The 27,188-nt window shown below is 40.6% G+C and overlaps 1 protein-coding gene across 23 annotated transcripts in view; it reads left to right on the top strand.

Annotated features, from left to right (window-relative positions):
- Nucleotides 1-27,188, top strand: part of SVIL (supervillin) — a 136,194-nt gene that overhangs the window by 51,059 nt on the left and 57,947 nt on the right. For 20 of the 23 annotated variants that reach the window (XM_064505847.1, XM_064505846.1, XM_026101643.2 and 17 more), the window contains exons 2-3: nucleotides 19,141-19,207; nucleotides 25,001-25,092. Coding sequence is in view for 18 of the 23 variants with exons in the window: in XM_026101643.2 (XP_025957428.1) it covers nucleotides 19,141-19,207; nucleotides 25,001-25,092 (159 nt within the window). In the remaining 5 variants the exon portion in view is untranslated. Of the gene's footprint in view, nucleotides 1-16,158; nucleotides 16,235-19,140; nucleotides 19,208-19,299; nucleotides 19,397-25,000; nucleotides 25,093-27,188 lie in introns of those variants that run through there. The other 3 variants (XM_064505843.1, XM_064505845.1, XM_064505838.1) reach the window with 2 other exon arrangements.

Raw genomic sequence — 27,188 nt, 5'->3', positions numbered from 1 at the left:
GACTTTTTAAGCCAAAAGTACATTTTTATCAGGGTTTAATACAAGTTTGAAGTGTGACGTAATAGTGTTTTGCTGTATGATATAAGGACATAACCAGCACAAGGTTGTTAGGAAGAGGTAATTTATTAGACCAGCTGGTAGAGTGGGGAAAAAATGAGACAAGCTTGCAGGCACACCAGTGCTTTGTGAGGTCTGAAATAGAAGCAGCAGATTTCAAGGTTAGGCAGAAGTTAAGGAAAATTATTCAATTTACTCTGATACGCATTGGACTGTCTTCGAAAGAAGAGCTTGCTGGTATGGTATTCCTTCAGTGGAGGAGGAAGGGTGAGAAGGTAATTATTTTCCTGGGGAGCGAGGTACGGATTTTACAACCTGTTGAACAGGGAGAGGCTATAAACCCAGTATCTGTTGAGTCCATGGCTGATTTTGGTTTCTAGAGGAGTTACGAAATTTTAGTTCTTAGCATTCTCTTTGGAAGAGTTTGTGGGTGGGTTTGTTTTGGTTTGGTTTTATGCAGGTTTCTTGAGAATCAAGATTGCAGGAATAGAGGTGGAATCATTTCTAGGCAGATAAAGATGGATTTATCTAAAGGAACTCTGCCCTGCAAATCAAGTTGCAGGCATGCTCTGTCAACTCTGTTTTCTGTCTGTTGCTTACAACGAAGTTGCCTTGCAGTCAACTTGCAATTGTAAAAGTAATGGCAATTTTTTTCTATTGTTTATGCTCTTAAAAGCCAAAAGCATTTACTTTCAAAATCCGAGTATTCAAATGGAAGCCCTGAAAGTTAGTGTTTTTTTTTTTTTTTAATCCATAATTTTGCTCAAACAAGAACAGAATTTGAGTTGAAATACTAAAAGGCAATTTCAAGGCTTTGCAGAAAGATGAGTGCTTCACTTGTGCTGGTAATAGTTGGCAGTCTGTTGGGTTTTAAGCTTTGAATTAGGATGTTTTATCAAGGTTGTCGTTGCAATATATATCTGATGGTGCACTGCCAATGTATATTGGATCATACGCTGCAGGGAGGAGAGGAAAACTATCCAGTACTATTTTCCTAAAGCTGCTATTTTTTTCTGTAATACTGTATACTCAGGTGATTAATGATGTGATATCTGGCTCTACCTCACAAAACTGACTTTCAGTATCAATTTAATGTTCAAAACAATTGATGCTGTTTGAGTGGTGTCATAGGAGTCCCAGGAACCAACCTATCCCACTGCTGCGGGCTGAGTGGAAAAGGCTGTTTGCTCGGCTGTGTCCTGTTAGTGCCACAGGGACTGAATTGGTAATGCCTGCATTTAACCGAAGTTCTGGATGGGTGGAGGAGGTCAGAAGAGCTTAATCTAATTTAGATAAATTATTTGCCAGGAGAGGAGTTTAGTTCTGCTAGCATTTGTCTTCCTCTGCCAGAAGCCAGCTTCCTCCAACCTGCTGAACTGATGATCTAGAAAAGGTGTCCTGTATTGGGGGCCATTTAACAGCAAATGAGAGGGTGCCACAGTTACTCTCTCAGTATATGCATGATCCTTGATGTCGCAGGATATGTCATCTGTGTCTTGGCTTCCCTGAAGGCAGTTTTTCAGAAACGTTCAGAGATCGAGGTATGTTAAAACAACCCTTTCACATGGCACTTCAGTCGCATGGCTAGGCTTCCCTGAAGGCAGTTTTTCAGAAACGTTCAGAGATCGAGGTATGTTAAAACAACCCTTTCACATGGCACTTCAGTCGCATGGCTAGGCTTCCCTGAAGGCAGTTTTTCAGAAACGTTCAGAGATCGAGGTATGTTAAAACAACCCTTTCACATGGCACTTCAGTCGCATGGCTAGAATGGGACCTGGGGGTTTCGGTTTTGCTCTCAAACTTTTGAAGAAATTACCTGTGTTTAGTTGTGAATCCCCTCCACTGCTACCACTGCCTGCTTTAGTAATCAGCCTTACGGATCTCAGGAGATTCCCTGTGGAGGTGATGGAGAGCACATCTCTTGTATAAACTGAAAACCTAAGCTGGGCACTAAGTCACCCCAGGACTAGTCTTCGGCATTAGATAGCTTGAGTATGGCTTCTATGTAGCAAACTCAAGGGGAAGCTTATATGAGAAGCAAGAACCGATATATTCTAATATTTGACCAGAAATAAGTAGCACGGGGCATGCAAACAGTGTTTGTGGAACCAGTTACAGAAAAACTGTAATCTAATTGGAGCTTAATGGAGCTCAGTTCTAACAAAGGTGAAGGCTTCGTTTGTATGTTGTGCTGCACATGGTATATGTAGAGTGACACTAGCAAAAGGTAGCCAGCGTGCTCTGTAAAGCTACAATATGAGTATTTGTAGGAGCTTGTCCTGATGCATTTAGTATTACTAGTGTTTGGAAAGAGAATAAACTGAGATGACACCTGATGGGATTAAAAGTGGGGGGGGGGAAAAGTTGGTATTTGTAGCAATTTCAGTAGATGCAAATGAGTGTAATGACACATTGTTCCTACATATCAGGACCCGAGCTGTGTTCTGAGTTCCTATTCTTTATCTTATTTTCCCAACCCTAACTCTCAATAAGGATAACTGAAAGGAAGTCAAAGTTCTGCTACATTCTCCAGACTTGAAAACTAAAGTATTGTTATGAAGCCCATGCTTGTTTTTTCTTCACAATCTAAGATATTAAGGCAAAAAGGGAAAAAAAAATCTGTCTATGAACAGGAGTAATTAAGCCTTTAAATAAAGGACATGGATATAATATGTATATTACTACATTTGGAGAAATTTGTTACCTTATGGAACTACTCAAGTTGCTGGATGTTCCTTTTTTAAGATATTTGTTGCCAAGCAGAGAGCATGGCATCAATGACATGCTCCACCATTAGCAAAAAAGTGTCACAAGTGACAGTTTATCACCAACACAAAGAAACAGCTGCTTGACTTAAAGCTGTGGTCTGCACTGGTGCTGTAGATTTCTGGCATCCGCTAGTGAGTCCCATCCCATCCTTGTATTCCCCTGCCTTTCTGTGTTTGGAAGTCATTTTTCAAGGTTGCTTACTAAGCTGCCTGCCTGCTTTCTGTTTCTCTCTGCTTCCTGATTACAGGCTATAAAGAGATAGGACAGGTGAACGAGACTCTTACAATCAGTAGATGTGGGATTTTTTTTTTTTCTGATGGAAACTTTTCTTGAAGCTTGAAATATCAGAAACCATGGGTGCTCTCACACTGATCCTCATAAAGACTTACAAGAAATGCAGATAATTCTTGGCAAACAAAAAGCTCCACAGAGATTAACTGGTTGAGAGCTCGCATATGCCAAAATGCTTAATAGAATTCTTTTTTTCCCGTTGAGGGAGTAAAGTGTGAATTTGACTGTAAAAATGAAATTATGCTTTCCAAGTGAAATCCTTATATAATGTCCTCTCTAGGAGCCACCTTCTAGTTTTGTTCAGTGTTCATTAAATAGCATTCTAGTACTCCAGATTTTCTTGGATAGGATTTTGTTACTTTACTGCATATTGTGAGCTAATGCAACTCCTGGACTGACTCCAGTTTGTTCTGTCTGAAATCTAGATTTTGGGTATAAGCTGCTGATCACGGTTTCAAACTTCTCAGGAAACAAAATACAGAGCTGAAGCAAATGCTGCAGTGTTTCACAGTGATCTCATGCATTGGCCACATGCTCTCAGGATGTTTAAGTTTCTTGTACTGTACTTTAATGCAGGCAGATTTTCCAGGGGAGTTTGAAATACTGCTGTAGTTTGACTTAAAGCCATTGGCAAACAATACATTTGCAAGATAGTCTGACTGTCTTGACCTGTAGCCTTGAGTGAGCTTTTCTTATGTTTATTTGACTATTTAAGAACTTAGTTTTGAAGTCAAAGCAAGATACGTGTATGTTGAAGTGCAAAATAAATTGTTAAATCATTTATTTAGAGGGGCTGGTGGATTACCTAGCTCTTCTACTTCTTTATTTTATTCAGTTTTTCCATTAGCACATAAAAATCAAGCCAGGTATAGAAAGGCAGGGAGGAAAACAAGCATCTTGGATTTCAAAACCCTTTGTGTGGAGTGTTGATATATATGAATTTAATAGTAAATGTGCCAGTGCTGCAATTGTGCTGAAATCAAGTTCCCAAACAGCTGCTGGAAGGCTGCCTTCTGCAGTAGGGAGGGCTATTCCGACACTGTAGGAATGCCTTTCAGCAGACCCTGTGAGCAGGACACCGTGCTGAGGACAAATTAGGTGAATTTCAGTGGATTTGTTGTGTAACTGTCCCTATACATGTTCTGTTAAAGTGCTAAAGTTCGTATAAGGCTGCAGTGTTGAGAGCTTGGATTGGCAGCTGTGGGTACAGCCTTAGCTGTGACTGTGGTGTCTGTAAGGGGTGATGGGGCATTTTAACAGCAAAACTTCTCAGGGTCCCTTCGTCCTGAAATTCCCCAAGGCCGACTGCATTTCGTTGTTTTTTCAGACCTACAAGGACTTTGATTTGGGGAGAGAGGGTGAGACTGTGTGGTATGGGTGGTGAAGAGAAGTCTTGCTGCAGTGTTTCTCCTGTTTCCTCCCTGGGTTTTGCAGCCCATGCTGAACCCTCTCCTACTGCAGTGAAACCTGCTGTTGCTGCCCTGTCCAAGCTAGCTGGACATTTAGCTTACAACTGGACTGCCTTCATGTGTGATGTGCCCCTAGCAACTGAGGATTTGGTAGCATCATCTGCCACAGGGCAATGTCCCACTGCGTCCTGCTGGCTAACAAGCCTTGTACTGTGCTTGCCTGTGATTTATATGAAAGCATGCTATTTCTAGGGTGTGTTTTTTTCCCACTTTTAGACAAATACTGTTGTATGTATATTTCCAAAACATGGGTTGTGAGCTTGCCTTGCAAGGACCTAGTCCGGCACCCAGCAATGTGGAATCCTTTCTGTAACTGTTCATTACTGTATTATTGTAATAACTGATGGCTGTTACTGTATTACTGTAATGGCCATCAAGACATCTAGGGAGTCCTTTAATTCTTTCTAACTCTAATTTGTCCAGGCTGGCTGTTTTTCTCCTCTCTCCCAAGAACTGTCACTGTTTTCCATTACACATGCCCAGTACCTTCCTCTCATCATCCAATACAGCATTCTTTTGGTGCTATTCATGGGACCAACAATTTGACTAATGAAGGGAATTCACCTGCAAAAAAAGTGTCCTGGCTGTCAGCATGCTTATACTATCACACTCCAGTTGTTGGCCTAACCTGCAGTGTGCTGCTGAAGCTGAGTTTTCTGTGTGCTCTTGGTTGGTTTAGCTCTCAAGAGTGCCCCAGTCAAGTGTATCCTCGGTTTCCAATGTGCAGAGCTCACCTAGTAATGGGACGTCTGCTAGATTGGGCAGCCCTTTACTGAAAGCCCCTGGAGGAAGGAAGACAGGACCCTCCTGCAGCCAAGGAGTCAGATGGGAGGCAGGAGGAGGGCTAGGACAGAAGAGAGCAGTGGGGTCAGAGAGATGTCGGAGAAGGTGGCGTGATGGGGTGGAAGAGAGCGCCATTAGGGTTGAACTGGGTGTCAGACAGGAGAGTCTGGAGGGGGCGAAGAGCCAGAAGAGCCCTGTTCTCACTGAAACCCCATCTGTCTTCTGACCAAACGTGTGCCTGCAGCATGTCCGTTTTGATTATGTGATGGATAGGTTTCTGCTCAGAGGGCTGGGTGGAAGTTGGCTCTTGTAAGGCCACTGGAGGAAGTGGCCTGTTCGTTTGGTGGGGAGCTCTTCAGCCTGGATTTAAAGCAAAGGACCGATGTGAGCCCTTGAGCCATTGCTGTGCTGTTTAGGTGTCACCTCTGATATGCATAGACATATTTTCACTCACTGAAATTAACTTTCTGCCTTGTCCAGGAAGAATTCAATGAAAACTGTGCTGTCTAGCTCTGCAGTCCAGTATAACCGACCCTAGTAGCTATGCTTTGTTCTGAGCAATGGAAGATGCTGTGCTTCTTAGTGAGAGTGACTACCATACCACTTACGTATAGTCTGTTTGCCTTTAAGGCTATTCAGAATAAAAATAAAAAGAATTAGTTTCTTTTTTTCCCCCATTTATTTCAGTCCTTAGCTTCTCCTTCCTGGGGAAGAAACTGCCACCTTTCTAAGCTGTCCCCAAAATTCCTTTATAAAGTGTATATTTTTTTGAAAATTTTTATATATTTGGAGTGCTTAATGTCTGCAAGATCCAAATCCAAAAGATGGATTTTTTCCCCATTCGAACACTTCTGATGTCAGCTATTATTTTACCTCCCATAAAAAATTCCAACAGAAAAAGTATAAAAACTCAATCTGTTAGCATACAGTTACACAAGCTGTCTTAAATTAACTCATGCCAAATATACGGTCACCTGTAAGAGTGTTACAGTGGTTTTCTAGATCTATCTGAATTTGTCAAGACTGACCTTTTAAAGCAAGAAACAGACAAAATTCCCGCTGCTAGGGTGGGTTTGTTAGTATGAATTCTGAGACAGGCTGGAGGAATTATCGCAACCCCTTTCATCTAGTAAGTTGTGCGTGCCCAGCAGAGGGCTTTCCTCTCGTCCCAGTCCTGGTTCCTGTTGTTCAGTGCTACTCTGACTTTTTCAGACTTTGTCAATAAGCCTGTTTAATGCATACATGCCGCAATCTGCCTCACTCCTATTGAGCGTGTCTGTTTGCTACAATATTAATTATTAATATTAAAAAGTAAGAAGAATATACCGCGCTGCCAATCTGAGCAAGTGGGATGCAAAGCGAGGAAGCTTAGTTTAGCATTAGTTGTGTGTAATTTGTTTTCGAAGTGTCTGACTGGCTCTTCTTAGTGTGTCCTGTTTCTTTGTATTAGTGAACCACATGTTGGGTGAGAAAACACTTAGAAAATTGACAGTTTTGAGCCAAGATCTGTGTGTGCATCTGGGCACAGCTTCAACCTGCAATGATAATGGCTAGGCTTACAAAATGTCAGCATGATTTCCAGCTGTATTTTTTTTTCTAACATGATCTATTTATAAGTGTGATTTGGCCAAGTACGCTAGCACTTTAACAGTGTGAACCTGGGGTTCGCTGCAGGAACAGGACATAACTGTGGTAGTTTGGTTTCTTTCAATGGGGTGCTAATCATGGCTTAATTTTAGTCGTTGTGGATTAGGAGTCTTTGTAGTGGTGAGAGTCATTTGATACATGTAGTATTGTATCTAGTAGTATTAAACAGTCATTTAGGCCTTACAGGGCTTTATTGATCTTTTTTCAGGACTTCAGAGCTGTGATAGAGAGTTTACAAAATGCTTGGTCCAAAAGTTTCCGGGCCAGTGTGCAGAATCTCGGTTTGTTCTCCCGTAACCTAGTGGCACTTCTGCATCTCCCATAGTCTCCTCATCTCTCACTGCATGGTCTCGCTGCTGAGAGGCGACGGTCTCTGGCAGCCCTCTGGGAATAAGTTTGCAAGGAATTTTCGTCCAAGGGAGAAAAGTGCTTATAAGATTGGACTCTAATTTTGGAAATAGCTGTGCACAAGTAACATTTGAACTGCTTTGTTATCTTACTCTTCAGCCTCAGACATGGGGTGCTGGGATGCGGCGGAGGGGGGGGATGAAAGACAGAAATGCCCTCTCTGTACTGACTGAAAGGGGAGAAGCAGCTGTGGGCGCCCGCGTGGAGGCGGGGAGCTCAGCAGGGCTGTGGCCGAGGTGAGCGGTACTGCTCTCCTCTCCGCTGCCTCGAACCGCGGGAGAGACTCGCCGCTTCCCTGGCAGGACCTGTGCTGTGAAACAGGGCAGGATGGCATCTAAGAGCATCTTGAAAGTTGCCTTGGGAGAGATGCAAAGGAAAAACTAGTCTGAATGACAAGAGAGGCAGCAAGCAGCAGGAGCACTTTTTTGCCAGATAGCTATTTTTAGGGAAATAAATTTTTGCTTTAGAATCAATCTGACTGAATTCAGGTGAATCTCACCATAATTGATCAACAGTGTTAAATAATTAAATAGTATTATTCAAATGTGTATCTGCGCTTTGCTTTCATCTGGTTCGTTTGGCTCTGGTGTTTGACAAGTACCTGTCTGCTGTCTAGAGCAGTGAGGGGGGCTGTTTGCACCGTGCTGCTGGCCTACTTTCCAGCAGTTCTTGCAGGGAGGGGGGGAAACCTGGTTATTTCTTCAGTCAAGTGATCCTAAGTAAGTGCCGGGTGGGAAAACTCTACCCAAACAACTGGTTCTGTGCTGCCTGTGCTAAAATAAATTGAGATACATCAAATACAAAATCGCGGGACGGTCCCACTCGGCTGTGAGCCTTTGCTGGGGTAGCTGGGGCTGCCCGCCTGCGCGCGAGCAGTGACAGCGCCGCCTCTCCAGAAGGACGCTGACGTGCAGGGACTCGATGCTGCGCAGCTGCTGGCGAGCGACGGCTGTGCACTCTCTGCCTGCCGCCAGCCCCTGCCTGCCGCCAGCACAAGGTAGGCGCTGGGTGACCTACGAGGCAGCCAGTCGGGCTGCGTGTGGCCTTATTAGGCAAGCGGCGGTGGTGTCCGGGGACCGCGCGTGCTGGATGGCAGCAGAGAGCGCTCGGCCCAGAACGGATCCAGCGCAGACCCCGGGAGATGTGACCCAGTACTGCTAGGCTGGCAGCGCTGCCGGGAAACCGCTGTTTGACTTCGGTTTTCAGAAGAGACGGAGCCTTGTTTGGCAAACTCAAAGAATTATGCTAGACAGAGCTTAAAAAAAACAAAAAAACAAAAAAACAACCCCCCCCCACCCTTTCGTGTAAACGTTAATAACTGTAGTTCTCTGCTTCTCTGCTCTCTTTCCTGAAGTTTTTTCACGTGCTTAGTTATAACCTTGAGATGACAGTTCATGCCATATCTACACATATACGGGTTGCCTCGCAGTGGCCTGTACTAAGGAGTGTTTGTCAGTCCTTCCTGTGCTGCCTGCTTTTAAAGATGCACCTAGGCTAACGAATGCTGCTTGGGTGGGGTGGGTTGTTTTTGTTTTTGTGACTTCAGGACTGTTTCTTCACACTTTCTACCGTTTTTTGCCCTTTATTGGAAAACTAGGTTTTGGTGGCTAAAGTATGTTCTTGTTCTCAAGAGAAAGGGAGCACAGGCACTCGTTGCCTATGCAGAGACTAGAGCTTGCCTAGCTTGCTCCACGTCCACCTCACAAAAACTGACTTTCACGTGGAGGAAGGCTTCAGTTAAAAAACAAAACAAAATAAAAACAAGGAATGCCCTGCATGTTAACTGTGTGTTATTCCTTTAACAAAATCCCCATAGACTTAGACTGGTATAGTACAGGCAGGTGCTCTGCGAGTTTTCCTGTGCAGCTCTAGTAATGCTCTTAAGATCTGACTTGTGATTAACTCGCTATTAGTGATTTGCCCCCCTTTAAGCACTGAGCGAGCTTGTGATTTTTGGAGGGGGATTGGGAGCGTATGAGGGCAGTGGAGAAGGTCATGGTTGTCATGAATTTAAACGCAGTCTCTGGAGAGTGAGCTCCAGAACTGCAGCGTCACTGACGCTAACCAGATTTTCTTTCCTCGTGAATTTTTGCTTAGCCATGCTGCTTGCAAATTAAGATTGGTATACATACTTGTTCATGGTAACATTATTTTCAGTGACAGAACTTGTAGTTGTGCTGTCCTACCCTTGACCATCAGCATTTGACTAAAGCACAGGCTTCTTTTTTTTTTCTCTTTTTGCATTGAATTTTCTGAGTAAGCATTGCAGCATTCTATAAACAGGATGGCGCTGGGTCATGGATTTGTTGTCTGTAAGTTTGCTGTCTGCTTACGCCTTGGAAATGACAGGTATTTCAAGGCAGGTATGCGGGGATGATGTGGCCTGTGAAATGTCAGTAAACAAAATTGGTGCTTTCCTTAGATGACTGTTGAGGAGAGCCGAAGAGCTTTGTTGTAAATTCTTTCATGTGGTATGTGGCTCTCCCTCGCTTCTCCTTTATTGGGCTTTTATGTGTGTGCAAAGATGCAGTGCAGAGGTGGTGGAGAGCAGCTGGGAGGAAAGTTGGTAGCGTAGCTCTGCTTTTTGTGTGGCTTAACTGCACCAGGCTGCTTTGTGCCGCTGGCACCGGGACTACCTGGTGCTGCTGGCCCTGGGGTAAGCTTGCCCAAGGCTGAATGACCAGAAGTCTCAGGACATGGGAAATGCGCTCTGGAAACCCTGATGGATTTGCTAGGAGGACAGTGTTCAGCAGACAGCGTCTCCCAACAGAGGCTTATGCCCTTCGTCATTTCAGGCAAAAAAAGCTTTATTTCACTGCAGAAGTAAACAAGAAGCTGCTGCTTGTGGCAGGACTTCAGTGAAAGATGTCTACAGAGCCCTGGCTAATCCCATACCTGGAGGATGTTTTGCTGAAGGAGGGTTCTCCTTGCTATCTTTGTGCATGTGGTTTTCTTTTTGTTCTCTTTGGGATTTTTTCTTTGTTTTTAACAAAAATACCTTTCAAAATCTGAGCTGCAGCTACTTTGTAGTGAACCATGGTGTGAGATGCCCTCAGACACTGTTGTCCCAGGTACAGCCCTTTTGTTCTTAAGGCCCTTGGGCTGCTTGATCACTTAAATTGCACGTACTGCTGAAACAGGTGTTCCCGGCTTACCCCTCGCTTCCAACCATTTGTTCACAGTCCATTCCTAATGCTGGCACTGTCCTAACACATTGTTTTACAGTTTCAGGCCCACGGACAGATAGGTCTGACTCAATTTGGATAAACTATGTGCTTCACTGGTGCTTGTGACTGCTACAAGTGAGAAAGTTATGCGGCATTTGAACTCCCTCAAAGAGTTAGTCCAGACTGATCCTACTGTTAAACATCTCCAAGGTTTTCCTCTTTAATTATGCTACAGTCTTGACATACAGTTTCATGAATAGTGATATGAGATGGAGACATGTGGATGAAATTAACATTCATTGTTCTGAAAACTTGTTGCAATATCTTTCATTGCTGAAATTATTAACTCAGGAGTGAGATTTCTGGAAACAAGAAATAGTAACCCTGAGACTGGAAGGTTTTTAGAGTATGTATGTAAAAATAGGTATTGTTCTCCCTGTTCCCAAAAGACATGAGTAAATTATTCAGTACAAAAAGACCATCCGTATTCTTTTAACATGTCTGTCATCTTACAGTAAAATACTTGGTCCGCTTCGACTCCTTCTGATTAGCTTTTTTGACCTCTTTGCATGTGACTTGTTTTAAATTATATCACACACGTGATGTAACGTTGAAGTTTACCTGAAGACTTCTCCAAAATGCAATCACAAACCAAATAGCAGAAAACTTGTCAGAATCATTACTTGAAAACTATTGCACAGTGGAAGTGAAAAAAGCAAAGTGAAAAAGATTACACATGCTTCACTGGAGTGATGATGCCACATCAGGAAATTTTATCCTAGATTAAAAGTCTGTATAAATGACCTCCACTAAGGAAATGAGAATATCACTTGCCCATATGCATGGGGAGTGCGTGGGGAAGGCAAAACTGACTGACACTGCCAACCCAGAATACATTTTGTATTTGCAAGCTAGGATGCTTCAATATGACTTAGGACAGTAAATTCCCATTAAATGTTTATACTACATAAGTAATCTTTGGTTTGATTTTTGATTTGTCCTTTAGCTTTGGGCAGGTGTTAAATTATTTCTTGCAAATCTTGGCAGAAATTGCTAGAGAGTAGGGGGAAAAGGGAAATTAAGAATAAGGGAAGGCTCTTTTAGTGCTTCTTGCTTACCTTTGGAAACAGATGCCTGCAAGCTAAAAGCTGGCAGGGGATATGTATGGGGTGGGTGAGTTGCCTGGCCAGATGGAGCAATGGAAAAAGGCGGTTTAATTTAGCCGTCTCTTCTAACCTTTCTCCTTGAGATCACCCGCAGCCCCTTACATCTCTGCACAGCTCGCTTCGATTTGCTGTTCGAAATGTGTGCTCTCCTTGTTCATGAGCACAACAGTGGAATGAAATTCATAACATCCTTTAGACCTCTAGCCATGAAGTGTGGATGAAAATTTTACCTCATCATCTTGAGGTTTGTTTATACCAATCATCTCAGTTTTCTGTGCTGCTCAGAGTCCTGTGTAGCTAATTAGCATATCTACTGAAAGTTTCTTTGCAATCACTGTGTGTTTTTCTGTGTTCTTGATTTTTATTTTTAGGTTTTCTTCAAACAGATGTCATGGGCTTCTTTGATTTTTTTTGCTTTTATGATATCTGCAAGTCACAACAAAGTATCTTGTACTCCTTATCACAGAGGAACACTTCTAAATATAAATTTGTAAGTGATCAAAATCTAGAAAGAAAGAAGACTTGATCTTGGTGGGACCTGATTCATAGCTCTTGAATGCTTTGGGGTTTGCAGCAAGTTTGGAACAGCTTTGCAAGCCATTTAAACTCCGGCTTTGATTACAATGAGTAGTTTTGCCAGACAAAAGGAAGATATTTTCCTTTTCTTCCTGTGGGAGGCTTCAGAACAATGTTTAGCTGCCAGCTGGTCTTTCATGAGCAGTCTCAGATTTGAAATGTATGCATGCTTAACCTCTAGCTCTTTGCCCAGATGACTGCAGACTTAACTTCCAGCTGGGTTGCCCCCCTCACTAACTGCTGAACTGCTGTTCCCTTTTGTTTGCTTGTGTTGGAGGCTACTAATGCTCAAGAATTAATGATGGGAGAGGAGGGCAAGAACACTACTGTGGATTTGTAACACAGCATTAGTATGTAATTTGGCTGAGCATACTTACAGGTCCTGGAGACTGGACCACTTTTAATGGTAAAATACTCTTCCACCTTCCCTCTTCAAACATTTGGAGATGCATTTCTTTCCTTTGGGAAAGACTTTCTCTTAAACCAGCTGTTTCCAAACAAGCAGTGAAAAAATAAATCCTAAGACTTCCTTTCTTTATACCGCTGCTTGCCCCCACTAACTTACCAATTTTAACATAAAGATCTGAGGGTATCAAATCAAGAAGTCTTCTCCACTGACAGAGCTGGTTAAGAGTCAGCACAGAAACCTCTTGCAATAAGAGGAGTTGCATACAATCTCTTCTTCCCACTGATCTGTGTGAAGTACATAGCATAGGTGTAATATCCTACAGCTTCAGCACCTCATGACTGCTAAGGTTTTTAATTTTAGTATCAGAAGCAGGGTTTTCTTGACCTTGCGCTGACCCCTTGTCTTGAGGTGGAGTTGAAGTAACTTAAGCATTACAGATGCCAGACAGTGGCACAATATTCAGTATTGATGCCAGTGGCATTAATGTGTATTCAGGAATACTATACATGGAGCAATGATTGGTAATCACCTTCCAGCTTAACATTAAGAGAGCCCGAAGCCAGACCATGGATTACTTTTGTGCGTGTGTGTGCGTTCCTTTGTATATCTTGCTTTACTTCCAAATAGTTCTCCTTGCTCTCATGAGATGCCCCCTGCATTCTTTAAATGGTAGGTGAGGGAGTCCTCTTCACACTAGAGTCTGTTGTAAGTATTCTTCCCTGATGATAGCCAGAGCTGTTGGGAGAAACCAGCCTCTTTCTGTATTCTGCGAGTAGAACTTGTAGAGTATAGGCAAGAACCCATTTAAAATATACATGCGTTTGAAAACCTCTTCAGAGTTTTTCTGTCTTTCCACAGCTCTGTGTGTGCTTTATCTTGTGCACCTTCTTCACCAAAAGGAGGTTGAGGGCAAAGTTTTGGAGATGGTTTACAACAACAGAGTGTGAGATCCTGCAAGAAAAGCTTATCTTCTCTTCCCCGGATTCCTCCACAAATACACATAAAATTCTCGTCCATCTTGTGGGATATCAGCAGACCTGGGCATGATAATCAAGCTGAGCTGACCTCATTTGTTAGTCAGCAGGGCTGGTCCCTTTCCTGGTCGCAGGATTTTGTGCTTCTTTCTTTGTTCTGGTACCTGCTGAAAAGTAAACCCAGCAAAACTAAAAGGCAATGTTTTCTACTAGTTTAGTCATCTAATTGACTTGCTAAGGAAGCAGGACCTGGATGAGTGGAGAGAAATGACTAGGACTGTCCTTGGCATCAATGAGCTATTCTGTCAGCTCAGTTGTCAAGTCTAACTTCTCCTTCAACGTTGCTAAAGATTGCAGCTACAATATTTTTCAAATGAGTGGTATTTATCTGCACTTTATGAAAATGGCCCCCTTATTGGGTAACAAATATCTTGCAAGTACTTAAAAATGCTACAGGTAATAATACCTCCATCCATAAGATCAAATAAGCAGTATTTTCAAGGTTCAGAAAGTAGTGAACTTTTCAGAATTGGGCAGATCTCTTATTGATTCACCCTCATGAATACTGATTCAGAATGCCCAAGATAGATATTACTGCCAGTTTCTTTGTTATTTCTGCACTGACTTTGTCTTGTTTGCCTATTTCAAGCACATCTACCCTGTCTAGCCCATAAAATGGATTTTTAGGGTAAAGGCAGTTTTAGACCAGCCACGACAGACTAAATTGTTTGTCGCTGCTTTTGTATTTACTAGGCTTGAGTACCTGTAGGCCTTTAGCATTGGTCAAGATGACACTGCAGTGCTTGGGTCTGGGTGCTGTGGGGTGCTGCTTTGAAGTGGTTAGTACTGAATGCAGGTGCCAGTGAGCTTACAGGCAAAGCAGGAAATGTGATGCATACCATCAAATACTTCTGATTGGGGAATTTCACTTGGTGAATCAGAGGCTTTCACGCCACGTTCCATGCGTTGAGCTACTCTCACCACAGGGCGCTCTGTATTATGGAAGGATCAACCAATGAATGGTCCTTCAGTTAAGGCCTCTCCATGGTTATTCATGTTTTTATATAAAATATAAATGTGTATGAAAACTGTGTGTGTATAAGTGTGTATATATATGTATATATAAAGTTAGCAACAGTGGCATTAGACAGTATGGAGTGCAAATTTTTATATCCATTCCAAGAACTTATCAGTATGAAAAACACTAGTTTTGATGGTCTAGGCAGGCTAAATACAACTTCATGGTGAAGCAAACAGAAGTTAACATTTTCTACTTGATTATATTTTTCACTCGTGGTTAAGCAGTTTCTTTCACCGCATTGTTTCTTTTATTTTGTCTGTACATGGAGGCTGCAAGCATGGATCAGGGTCCTGTTGCACCGGATACCATAAAAATTGATAAGAAAAGTCAAACCCTACCTACTTAAACGGAACCTCAAGCACTTCAGTCTTGTGTTTCTAGGCTACCATTTCACTCTCTTAATAAACCCAGCTGTGTGTTTACTGATAATAATTTAAATTTTGTTGAAGGGAGGAAGAGGGGAGGGGAGAAAAACTAGGCAGTTACTACCTTTTAGTTGGATGGGGTTAAGCATGTGTATTATCTTTGGTCACATATTTAATGCTGCTTTGTTCTTTGGATACCTCATGTTTGTTAGCTGATCGGGTAGTTCAGCTGCAGAAAACGGAGCCGAAGTTATTACCCCATTGTGGAAAAAATACTCCCAGACTTTCAAAGTGAACTACAAAGGATTCTAGCTCATCTCATTGTTTTGAATCCAAATCCATCAAATCTGTTCAATATAAAATATGGTAGCTAGACAGTACTTGTTAATTTTACACCTTCTGTCTCAAAATATTTTGAGCCTTGGTGTCTGTTCTTAAATCCCTACCCCCACCAGTAATTTTGCTCAGATGTTATGCATAAATCTTGTCCGTTTTAAATGTTCCAACTAATAGTTGGGCAAAATGTTTAGCATAATGATATGATTAACAGAGTCCGTTTTTTTGGCAGCCTCGGTGCTGTTTTTCTTTCTGTTAAGCAAGCATTGCAGTTTACTCTGATTAGAGATAGGAAGGTATTCTTCTTTTTGGAGAATTTTTTAAAATATGAGGATTTAGGGGTTCTACATTCATTTTGCTAGAATATAATGTGTGATTTGGCTGGATCTTTGAAGCAGTAATATTTTAAATCTCCCAATCACCATTGCCCAATCTGTTTTAGCATTCATGTGCCTAATTTCTGTTTGTAATCTGATTACTGGCTTGAGCTGCTCCAGCTTGCAGCCTATTGCTATGCATTTACTGTACTCCCTGGGACGCAATAGCCTGACAGCTCCCGTCCTGTGCTATGAAAAATCTCTACACAATATTGCTAAGACAGGCCTAGGGCTGTGGCTCGTGGCGAATTAGCTGCTTTTGTAGTTTCTCTTTGCTGGATCCTTTGTTTGTGCAACCATGTTCAGAAATCCTTGGATCTCCAGCTATTTGGGAAATGGTAAATACTCTGAGGAGCAAGGTAAGAGTTCAGAGTGGATAGAAGAAAATGCAATTCATTGTGTGTTTTTAATCTGTTTTACATGTATGTATGTGTAAATACTGTTTGACTAGATCTTCTATAGCTACGTTAGCTTCTTTAGTAATCAGCATTCAGTTAGTCACCTAGACTGTTTCATTATTTCCTAAAGGACGTTTTTGAAAGATCCGATTAGATGGATTTTCTAATTAGCTTAGCTTGCCACCAACTTAGGCCTTTAAATATACTGAGTAACAATAGAAGGTTGCATCTAGATTTTTTTAATTCAGAAGTTTTAATTTAATTTAATATGTATTAAACTGTAGATAGTGTTTTTATTCAATAGTTTGTACCTAAGAGGGGGACTAGACTGAATGAATGGTTAAACTTGTAAGCAAGTTTGATTTACACTTAAGTAAATGCACTCTTAATTTTAAATACAAATATTTAAATAATTTTAACGGGGTTACAAGTGTGTTTATAATCCTTCTGTGAAAGAAGGAACAAAATGTTGTTGTTGTAATGATTCGCCTTCTGTGTAGCAGGTACTGTGAGGTTGGGGGGGCTTATTAACCATTAAAATAAGACTATGTTAAACTGATGTTTCTGTGGGCATTCTTGTTTTCATTTGAAGCAGAGTTGTTTTACTCATTCTTCTGTATTTGTATTTAATTTAAGACTTCCATACTGTAGTAAGGAAGTTTTATTGGACTTTAATCCTCCCACATGGGGTTTAGTTTGGACAGGAGGAAATACATAAAAATAGCAGAACTGTGCAACAGAATACAGTTCTCTGGTTGGATATTTCTGTTTTTTTAATATGTGTAGGAAGAGAAGAGCTTGCTTCTATGAAGTACAGCAGAATTTTAAAATGTTTTTGAGGCATTCTGCATGTGTGTATGAATATTATAAAATGTGTTTAACGAGTAGCAAGAGTCAGAACAGTTTCTGTGCCCCTTCTCAGCAACAATCCCCCTTCCCTTCTCCCCCTCCAGCAATGAAAGCCATTTTCTTCTCATACCCCCTCTCTATTTTTGTCTGGGGTGGGGAGAATTTTTCTGTGGTCTACTTGTGGTTTTCATGGTGGACAGCTGTTCTAGTGCCAAAAACTATAGGATGGGTTATATCCCATTAGAACAACTATAAATTCATGATATGCCTGGTTCTGATTAGCTAAATTCATGCTGAGCTGGGGTTTTGGTGGTGGTGGTGGGGGTCAGTTATTGCATACTCCTCTCACAGTAATGTAAATCTGGCCTTTTTAGAGGATACTTATGGTATGGAGTAGTCTCTTTTTCAATGTTGTAGTGTAAAACATTGTGTTTTATAAACCAGTTCTAATGTTTTGTTTATAATAGGCTGTTTTGGTCTGACAGAATGTTTCTGTACGATTTGGGAGCTTTACTTTCCATTTAGTTGGAATGAGAAACTAAACGTTAACAAAAACAGGAAAAAAATGCCTATTTAATAAAGAATGCTCTTTGCAAAATTGCTTGAAATTTTCAGTGACTTGTTGTAGCAGATGTCTTAAAAATGCTATTTTACACATTTTGGCTTCTTTCTGAAGCTGTTAAAATGGTCTTGTTTGTGTGTTTTGTTAATCTGTGTACCTGGAGAGGTGGCAGAGGGAAAGGAGTGGAAGACAGGAGGGAGAAGAGTTTTGAAAGGCATAAACAAAAGATACTTTTTTTAAGAATTAAGACTCGTGTTGTCAGCTATGATAAGCTTCTTTAAACCCTTTCTGCAAAAATAGCAATATCCTGTCCAGATTATAAAATATTTTTACAGGCAGTGTTTGCCAGGTAGCTCTCCCTCTGCTTCTGCGTTCTTCCACATTCTAGGTCATGTAATAGTCAGGTCCTGCCTGTGACTGAAAAATAAAACAATCACTGTGTAAATGAACAGTTGTTCAGTTATTTAGGTTCTTGGGATAGTTGACTTAATGCAGATCACAGCTTAAAGCCATTTTTTCCCTTGAGAGGAAATTTTAGTAGGTCCGTGTGTGTTTCAATAGCAGTTGCAGACCAGGTACTCCTATTGCCTGGCTAGTAGTCCTTGAAGGTCTCTTAATAGCATCATCATTGTTGAATGGAGGAAGCGAGTACTCAGAGCATGGGTTCCCTTACCGTAGGTCATCACATAGACCCTTGGGTGATGCTCTTGACTATGGGGGAAGAAGTTGCCCATAGTTTGCTGTTTATCAACAAAGGTTTGGGGACTCTAGTGGCTTTGTAATATGTATTTTGGCTTTGTAATATGATCTAGTTGGCTTTGTAATATGTAGTTTTTGAATACAAGGCTGCATCTGACACATCTTTGCTCTCAGTGTAGACATGGAATGTGTTCCTTTGTTCTAAAGCTATTCAGGAAGAAAATAGGAGCTTCCAAACAGCGGACAACCTTCAGAAATATTTTTGTCATGGATGCTGCAATAGTGTTGTTGCATTGAATCCTCACTCAGGCATCTCTGACTTCTGCAGTGAATATGCAGTTTTTGTAGCAATGTTAGTCTGTAGCCAAGAAGGTTCTTGCTGTTTGCAGCATTTCTCATTTTCAGACTGCTTTGTAGACATATCTAATTTCTGTTTTACCAGAGGGGAAACTGAGTCAAGTAGTTTGAATGATAGCCCCAGACTTAGTGCTGCACAGTGAAAACTGGGATTAGAGCTTAGCAGTTCCATAAATTGTTGAAGCTTTTGAAGTGTTTGTTCTCTGTACTTATTTTTGCCAGGCTTTATTTGTCACCGTCTTAGGCATGCCATCCTATGCTCCACTGACTAGAGAGAAGGCTGGCATGCAGCCTTTTCTGGTGGAAAAGGACTACTTTTGGAGAGTCTAACCTAGTTTCCCAGAAGTTTCTCACTTATTAAAGTATCATCATCATGGTGATGTTCTTTTTTCTTTCACAGATTTTGACAAGGAAAGCTCAGTCAGATTTAAACCTTTGCGATTGCTTCAAAGGAAGAGAGCGCTAAGGTAAGGTCAAGTTTCCTTTCCCAGTGAAGAGGACTAGTTGCACGGCTGTAAGTTGCAGTCATTGCTTGAATCTGCATTTATTCTGTTGTCAGGGAAGATGATCTTTGGCCCTCTCACAGGACCAAGCTTTGGCATAAACCTGATGCTCTGAACATGTATTGAGACCACTAGCTGCCTCTAAGTAATAGTGTGAGTATTTGCAGCTGGCATTGCTAAGGAAAGAAGTGGTTTTGTTCTCTACGAAGCCTCCTGCCATTGCAATGACTGTTTTCCTTGCCTGGCACAGATACAGTACAGACATTTAGTGAACAGGTTGAAAAACTGATCTATCTGAAAAATAAGTTGGCCACAGTGGGGGAATTAATCATATGGCTATGCAAAGAGCTTTGTCAGCGCATGGGAGGGGAGACCGTGGAGATGAATGGAGAGGCGGTGCGGCTGCTGCCTTATGCCTGCAGTCGTAGGCATGGCTCCACGAGGCGGGATAGTGTGACACAGTTCACAGTTACACAGGTGGGAGGTCCAGTTCCATCATTCTTCCCCTCCTCATTCCTGTTGCTTTCTTTGTCCACCTTTGTGCTTGCTAGACTCATTTATACTGGAAGGAGTGGGGTCAGGGGGTTGGGACTTGCCCCTTTCCCCAGCAACTGGCCATTCTACCAGCTCAGATGCACAGGGATCGTTAGGCACCCCAACTCTTGTTTTCAAGCATCTTTTCAGTGGAACTATCTATCCATCGGTGTACACCTTTCTTCCTGAGCATCTCTTATTCCCTGCCATATTGTTTCTTAAATATTGTAGAAAGATAGAGAGAATGGGTGTACAAGATATATTGCCTTATGGAAGGCAAAAAGAGGAAACTTGAAATGAGGGTAGGAGAGAAGGATGTAACTGTCAAATGGGCTTTTCTTTTAAGAATCCAGGGATGGAAATTCTCCTGGAGGTAGAGAAAGAGAAGAATAACGAAAGCCAAGCACCTAGCTTGGAGGTATACAAACAGATTTTCATGCATGTGTTTCAATCATAAAATCTCAGTATGTCCCGTAGCCTTAATGCAGATGGCAGAACACTGTGGCCAGTGGGGTTTGAATCAAACTTCTGCTTGCTCTTGGGCATGTAACTAGGTTAGTGGGACAGCTATTTAGGAACTGTATGCTGCTGCTGCAGTAGATGAAGGTTTCAAACTGGAATCCCTGATGTACAGAAACAGCTCACACTTACTTCGGAACGTGCAAGAAGAGCGTGTGGTATAACTAGTGAAACTGTCAAATACACTGCTAATGCCACATTTTACGTTCTTTTTAAAGAAAAACTGTTGAGGTTGTGAAATACTGTTGTCTGTGTTTTAATAGGAATCATATGAATTCCTGAAGATTGAAGAGTATAATGAGTCCATTAGGAACCTAAGGCCAAACCACACAAAAATCTTCTGTGAAATGAACTTGTGGGACATCGTGCTGTTGATCATGGTTCATGAAATGCAATCACAGGCTATTTCAGGCAGGGAAAGGAGGAGGAGTTCCTCTTTCAGTATCCAAACTTAACAGTGACTCTAGGAAGAAAGCATTCTTGCACACTTCTAAAATGTTTTTTATGATTTAGAAAAACCCAAATATGCCTTAAATTATTTTAATAATGAGTGTGTATAGCCTAGCTATGAAATGCAGAAACTTCTGATGCTACTGCTCAGAATCAGCACCCAGATTTGTAACATGGCTTGAGAAATTCAGAAAAACAAGGTGAGTAGTCAGAGTTGTGATATTTTTGGAACAGGTTGTGGATGAGTGTGAAGGTACAACATACTTGGCAATCTGAGTCTGACTATCTGACTTTGCTCTAGCAATGGAATTGATGCTGCAACTGCTCTTCTAGCAGAAAAACTAATAAAACAGGGAGGCATCTGAATAGATTCCTTTGAGGAAGAAGGGAAGTCTCGGTGAGAAGTTACTCTTGAGCATATTTTTTAAACCCTTGTGACTAGTGGCCTGAACATTTTTTGACTATTTGGAATTACTTTAATATCATTCTGACTCAATTTGGATTGCTAATGCATGTTCTTATTCAATACTGTGACACGTCCTAAATATGCCTATTTTCTTTTTTAGAGCTAATTTTATATATGTACCTATAAATACCCAGTTGTTTGGCTTGAGCGAATTATCTTCACAGCAGTGCTCTGCCTCTGAATTCTCTGTGCAAGTGAAAATACTGTAATTGATAGATCAGTTTAAAGCATTTTGTGTTTCCAACATGCAAATGTTTAAAACAAGCAGTGCTACCTCCTGCTTTGAGAGAGAGGCAGAGAATGCAAAAATGCTCCTGAAGATTAAAAACAAGTTCCCCAGCGTGGGTAAAATAATAAAATAGTCAGTATGCGAAAGTAGTTAATCATTTTAAAAAAGAGACAGAGAGAGACAGAGAGAGACAGAGAGAGACAGAGAGAGACAGAGAGAGACAGAGAGAGACAGAGAGAGACAGAGAGAGACAGAGAGAGACAGAGAGAGACAGAGAGAGACAGAGAGAGACAGAGAGAGACAGAGAGAGACAGAGAGAGACAGAGAGAGACAGAGAGAGACAGAGAGAGACAGAGAGAGACAGAGAGAGACAGAGAGAGACAGAGAGAGACAGAGAGAGACAGAGAGAGACAGAGAGAGACAGAGAGAGACAGAGAGAGACAGAGAGAGACAGAGAGAGACAGAGAGAGACAGAGAGAGACAGAGAGAGACAGAGAGAGACAGAGAGAGACAGAGAGAGACAGAGAGAGACAGAGAGAGACAGAGAGAGACAGAGAGAGACAGAGAGAGACAGAGAGAGACAGAGAGAGACAGAGAGAGACAGAGAGAGACAGAGAGAGACAGAGAGAGACAGAGAGAGACAGAGAGAGACAGAGAGAGACAGAGAGAGACAGAGAGAGACAGAGAGAGACAGGGAGAAAAATTTTGACAGTCTCTCCAGAGGGAAATGGGAGATCAGGATGTAAAGAAAACTGTGAAGGGACCTTCAAAAAGCAGATAACCTGTGATGCTGCATGACCCACCAAGGGTTAAGCTTATGAGGTTTCTGATTTATTACAAGAATTTTAACGAAACCTGCCAGTGAGCAAAGGTTGGGAGCCACCCTCAGTACAAGGGAGGGTAGATCTCTCAAAGGAAGAACTGGATGACCTTGAAGAGTTTAAAAAAAAAAAAAAAAAAAAAAAAAAAGGGACTTAATGTAATAATACTAAGTGCATAGTTGTGTATTTCTTTGGGCAGATACGTTTTTCTGTCACAACTGATGAAAGCCAAGCCTTGGCGTATTAGTTTCTAATGCGGGATTGAGCAACCAATATAGTGTAGTTATAAAAAGGCAAACGTACAGTAGATCCCCGTGTGTATCTGGCTAGGAATACAATAATGCTTTCCCTGCTAAAAATCTTGCTTCTTCTAGGTGTTGGTAAGACCCAAGTAACAAAGACACAGTCCAGTTCTAGTCACCATGTACAAAAACATGACTTAAAACTGGAACAGGTAGAGGTTTTTGAAAACCAATGGAATGGAGAGCCTGTCTTGAGGAAGCTGAGATGTGGCAAAAGTCTGTTAAGAAAGATAAGGAAGGTAACCAACACCACTAGCATGAGAACAAATGTGTATAAACCCAGTGAAAGATGCTTAGGCTGGGGTTAGCAGACCTCTGACTTGAGAGGTTCTGGAACAGCTTGGAGGAAGCGGGGGGATCCTAACTAGTTGACAATTATATTTGAAAGTTTTTTTTGAGGATTCCCAAGCATTCAGATAGTATAACTCTATCTTCAGCCAGGAGGTTAGTGCGAGTTCTGATTCTGTATGTTTTTACCACTAGAAATTCATGTGGGACTCGGACATAGTGGTGGATGTTAGTGCACAGTTAATTTAAACAGATATTTTGCTCTATGAGTGAAAGCTTTTCTGTTCAGAGTCCTATGTTAATGGGATCTTGAGGTACTACACTGTCGCAAGCATTACAGAAGCGATTGCAGATGCTGCCAAATTAACCCCAAGAATTCAGAAGTCATGAGATGTGTCCCTCAGCACTTTGAGACAAGTCTTAAGTAATCAAATTACTTTGATGAAATAGAGTTTTAGTTTTCATTTATGGCCTTATGCCAGTGTTATTTGCATTTTTCAAACTCATTCTCAGGCAAAAGGAGTAGAAACTGCTTTCAAATGGAAACGGGGAGTTTCTTGACTTTGGAGTTCTCTAGAAGCTGTGTCTGTAGGACACAGAAAATACGGTGTCGTGAAGTTTCACAACATAGTAAAAATCAGGAGCATTTGTAATGTGGGGCTAGGCAGATGTTAACATGTAGTTAACATGTTAGTTAACAAACATGTAGTTAACTGTCTAAGCCTCTGCTAGCCTCAGATGAAGATACATGTGCCTGTTTGCTTGTGGCTAGTGTGTATATATGTATATATTTTTTTTTTACTCCATTTAAGTTTCCACCCTATAAGGATACACAGCTTTCTGTAATCAGCAACTTATTGCAGCTCTTAATCTTCTGTTTGTTATGGCTTATCTGTAGTGGCTAACATTGCTTTTCTTGGCAGCACCTAGAATGATTTCTGTAAGTACAGTTGTTGGAGACAATTGCAGCAGGTGGCATGGTGCCTAGATATGACATAGCCCAGTTTCTTTATAGTCATTTCAAGGGTTTAATTCTTTCTTCAATGTCTCCTTACAGAAGAAGATTATTTGTAAGTGATAAAGAAGCAAATACTTCTTCGAGTTCATGTAAAATGTTATTAGTCATATGTTAAAACTGTTTTCAGAGAAATGTTCTACTGGAATAGCAAGTACAAAAAATTTGACGGTTCTTTTTTTTTTTCTTTTCTAACCAAATACCTGTGAAAGGGTATTTGACTTTTTAAAATGCCATTTAAAAGTTGTCCTAAAGAAGGATTTTCCAACGGTAAGGCTGTGTAATTGGTCATATGAGGATGACAGTAACTGGTATGGCACATCACTTCTTTGGCAAAATGAAGAGCCTAGGATCATTGTGGCAACAGATTGTATCTTTCACTTTTCTGTACAATTTATTAAAAATTTTAAGAATAGCATATGTTTTCTTATGCCTGGTTAGGATAGATTAGAAGTCACGATGGCAGAATATAGCAGGTCTCTATCTATTTCTGTGGGTGGAGAGCAAATCTCACCCTGTTTAACCACAAGGAAAAACACTCCCTCCGAAAAAATCCCTGTGAACAACTGTCTGCTTCAGACCGTTATGACACTTACATTTTAGAGGTAAATTATGTATATATAATGAACGTACTTAAAGAGATTTCTTGTCATCTAACTGGGCATTTTTGCCATTTTGAAAAGATGAGGTACAAGACTGAATGACCTGCTGCTTATATCTGTGTATTATGAGCCATATGAGATCCAGAAATAAGGGCAATAACAACAATAGGGCAGTTGTGCAGAAGGCTTCAAGTTGGAATGTATAATACAGTACTGCATTTGAGAAAATGTTTTAATATTTATGGAAAGTCATTCTATATAGATTATTTCAAATGTAAATACTAGTAGAACATTTTGAAGGCAGTCTCCCATCAGTAATTTAATGCAAATTGTGTCATAGTCAGTTCCAAACAAGTTTCAACTTATGTTAGGTTTGGCTTTGAGTTTTTTGAATTTATTTCTTATTTCTTCTGGAAAGTATTTTCTTTGGTATCTCTGTTAGACTATCTTGCAGTAAATTGGTTACATCTTGGCTTTACTTGATTTGTAGCAGAAACTTCCACAGTTCTGTAAACCAGATGTTGCTTTCAGTTTTCAGAAAGAGTTCTCATTTGAAGATAAAGAAGAACTTGCAAACAGCACAAAGGATATTGATGCTAATCTCTTAGCAGTACTTCCCAAAGGTAGGTACAAGAGACATATTATGTACAAAAGTGGTAATTTAATAACATGAAATTTAGGCCATGTAAGTGCAAAGTACAGTTAAAATCACTTAGGCACAGATGGTTTGTAAATCAGTTTTCTTTCCCTTTGTAGTATGAACATGAGATGAAACAGAAATTGTAATGCTCTTTCATAAGCCCCTGTTATATCCCCGCTTTATAAAGTTCAGTTTTGTTTACCTTATTTAAAATCGGTTAAGTAGTAGTTGACATTCAGAACTTCAGATACAGTGAGATTAATGTTAGATTCAAAGGTATTAACTTGGCTTGTAGTCTTAGCTCTCTTCTAATTGCCTTCAGTGGGTAGTTGACTCATTGTATTTACATGAATGACCACACAGCAACTTTTGTCTCATAGGCTAAAGGAGAATGAGACCATCTTGGAGAAAAAAGTAGAGGAAAACTGTATCCCAAACCCTTACCAATAACTCTGTCTTACAGGCAATTTAGCAATTCCACAAGTAGCTCGTGGCATGCTTTGTGGCTTGCGCCATTGATATAGTTAATTTATTTGTAGTAGATAGTAAGTCTCACTATAGCCCAGTTATGCTAGAGCTGGTGGATCTGGCATAACTTCTTTTCTAAGCGAGAAAAAAGGGCTCAAATTTCCTGGCTCTCATTAGATTTTTTTTTCTTTCCTCTCCCCACCTTAAAATACTAAAGAAATCTTGTAGCTTTCTAATATTTCTTAAACTTCTCTCTTAGCCTGAATGACTTATGAAGAAAACTGTCAATTTTATCTTTGGATATAGTTGAGATGGAGGAGAGAATTGAAATTCTCTTGAATTATTCAGAGAAAACAGTCTGTTTGCAAATAGTTCTTGACTAACAAAGGATGGCATTTGAATGAACTGAAGAACTATGTGTGACTGGCATAAAAATATTACCTTCACCCAAGCATATTGCAGAACTCAGAACTTTAACTACAACTGTGTGTTTGTTCTTCTGAAGCTGCTGCTATTTACGCTTGTCAGACAAAATAGAAGGCTAGATTCGCTTATCCCAGTGTAGTGGAGCTAACTGGGTTTCTCTTTTTACATGTTTTATTACAAAGTTCCTTTAGAAAGGAACTCTTCTTCCAGCATAACATTTAAGTGATGTTCTTGTAATATCATTGCAAATGTTTAGAAGGACTTCACTGATGCTTACAATGATGGAATAAAAAGAACCCTTACATTTATACCATACAGACTTTGTGAGCACCAGTCAGTAAGAATAAATAGTCCTTCATTATTCCATATACTTTTATTATTATTCTACATATTTTCACATGTTGCAAGATGGGGCGAATATATTTAATTTTCAACTGATACAGACTAAACTGAGGTTCAGAGAGTCAAGCTGAAGTCTTACATATTGCTTCCTGCAATTAAGCATTAAATGGGTTAGCATGCCCATAATAGTATAAACAGAAGGTACATGCTTCTCCAACCTGGCTTGCAAACCATGATCTTTTGGGGGTGGGGAGAGGAAGAAAAGGAAGAAAAGAGGCCAGTAAGCTTTGCTATTGTGTTAAATTTTCCTCAAAATGAAAATCTTTATCCTTGCATTGCAATAGTACTGTGTATATCTGAGAAGTTTATGCTTCTGGCAGGTAAATTTTGACTTACTTTTATGCAGGCTTTATCAGTCCATTTGCCCACCCTCTGTTAGGAACTTCTGAAAGGCTATTTTATTTTTTTTTATTTTTTTATTTTATTATTTTTATTATTTTTATTATTTTATTATTTTTATTATTTTTATTATTTTTATTATTTTTATTTTTTATGATACACTCAAAACATACATGTTTTTTGGGATGAGGCATGGAACAATGTTGCCCTTGCTAAGTACCTGGTATTATAAGGTAAATTCTGTTCAGAAGGTCTACAGTTACCAAAATTAAGATGCCTCTTGACAGGCGCCTTAGAAGATATCCTATTTCAGTGTTCTACTTAACATTATTTTAAAATAAAGCCTAAAGTCCAGGGCCATCCTGGAGTCTTGCTCTTCTTCTTGCCCTTACCTGTAATGACCAACAAAGGTTATGAAATCTTTTGGTATAAAGTGACTTATTT

Source organism: Dromaius novaehollandiae, chromosome 2 (assembly GCF_036370855.1).
Source record: "Dromaius novaehollandiae isolate bDroNov1 chromosome 2, bDroNov1.hap1, whole genome shotgun sequence".
NCBI classification, from domain to species: domain Eukaryota; kingdom Metazoa; phylum Chordata; class Aves; order Casuariiformes; family Dromaiidae; genus Dromaius; species Dromaius novaehollandiae.
The sequence above is the reverse complement of the archived record's forward strand: the minus strand, read 5'-3'. Positions and strand labels throughout refer to the sequence as shown.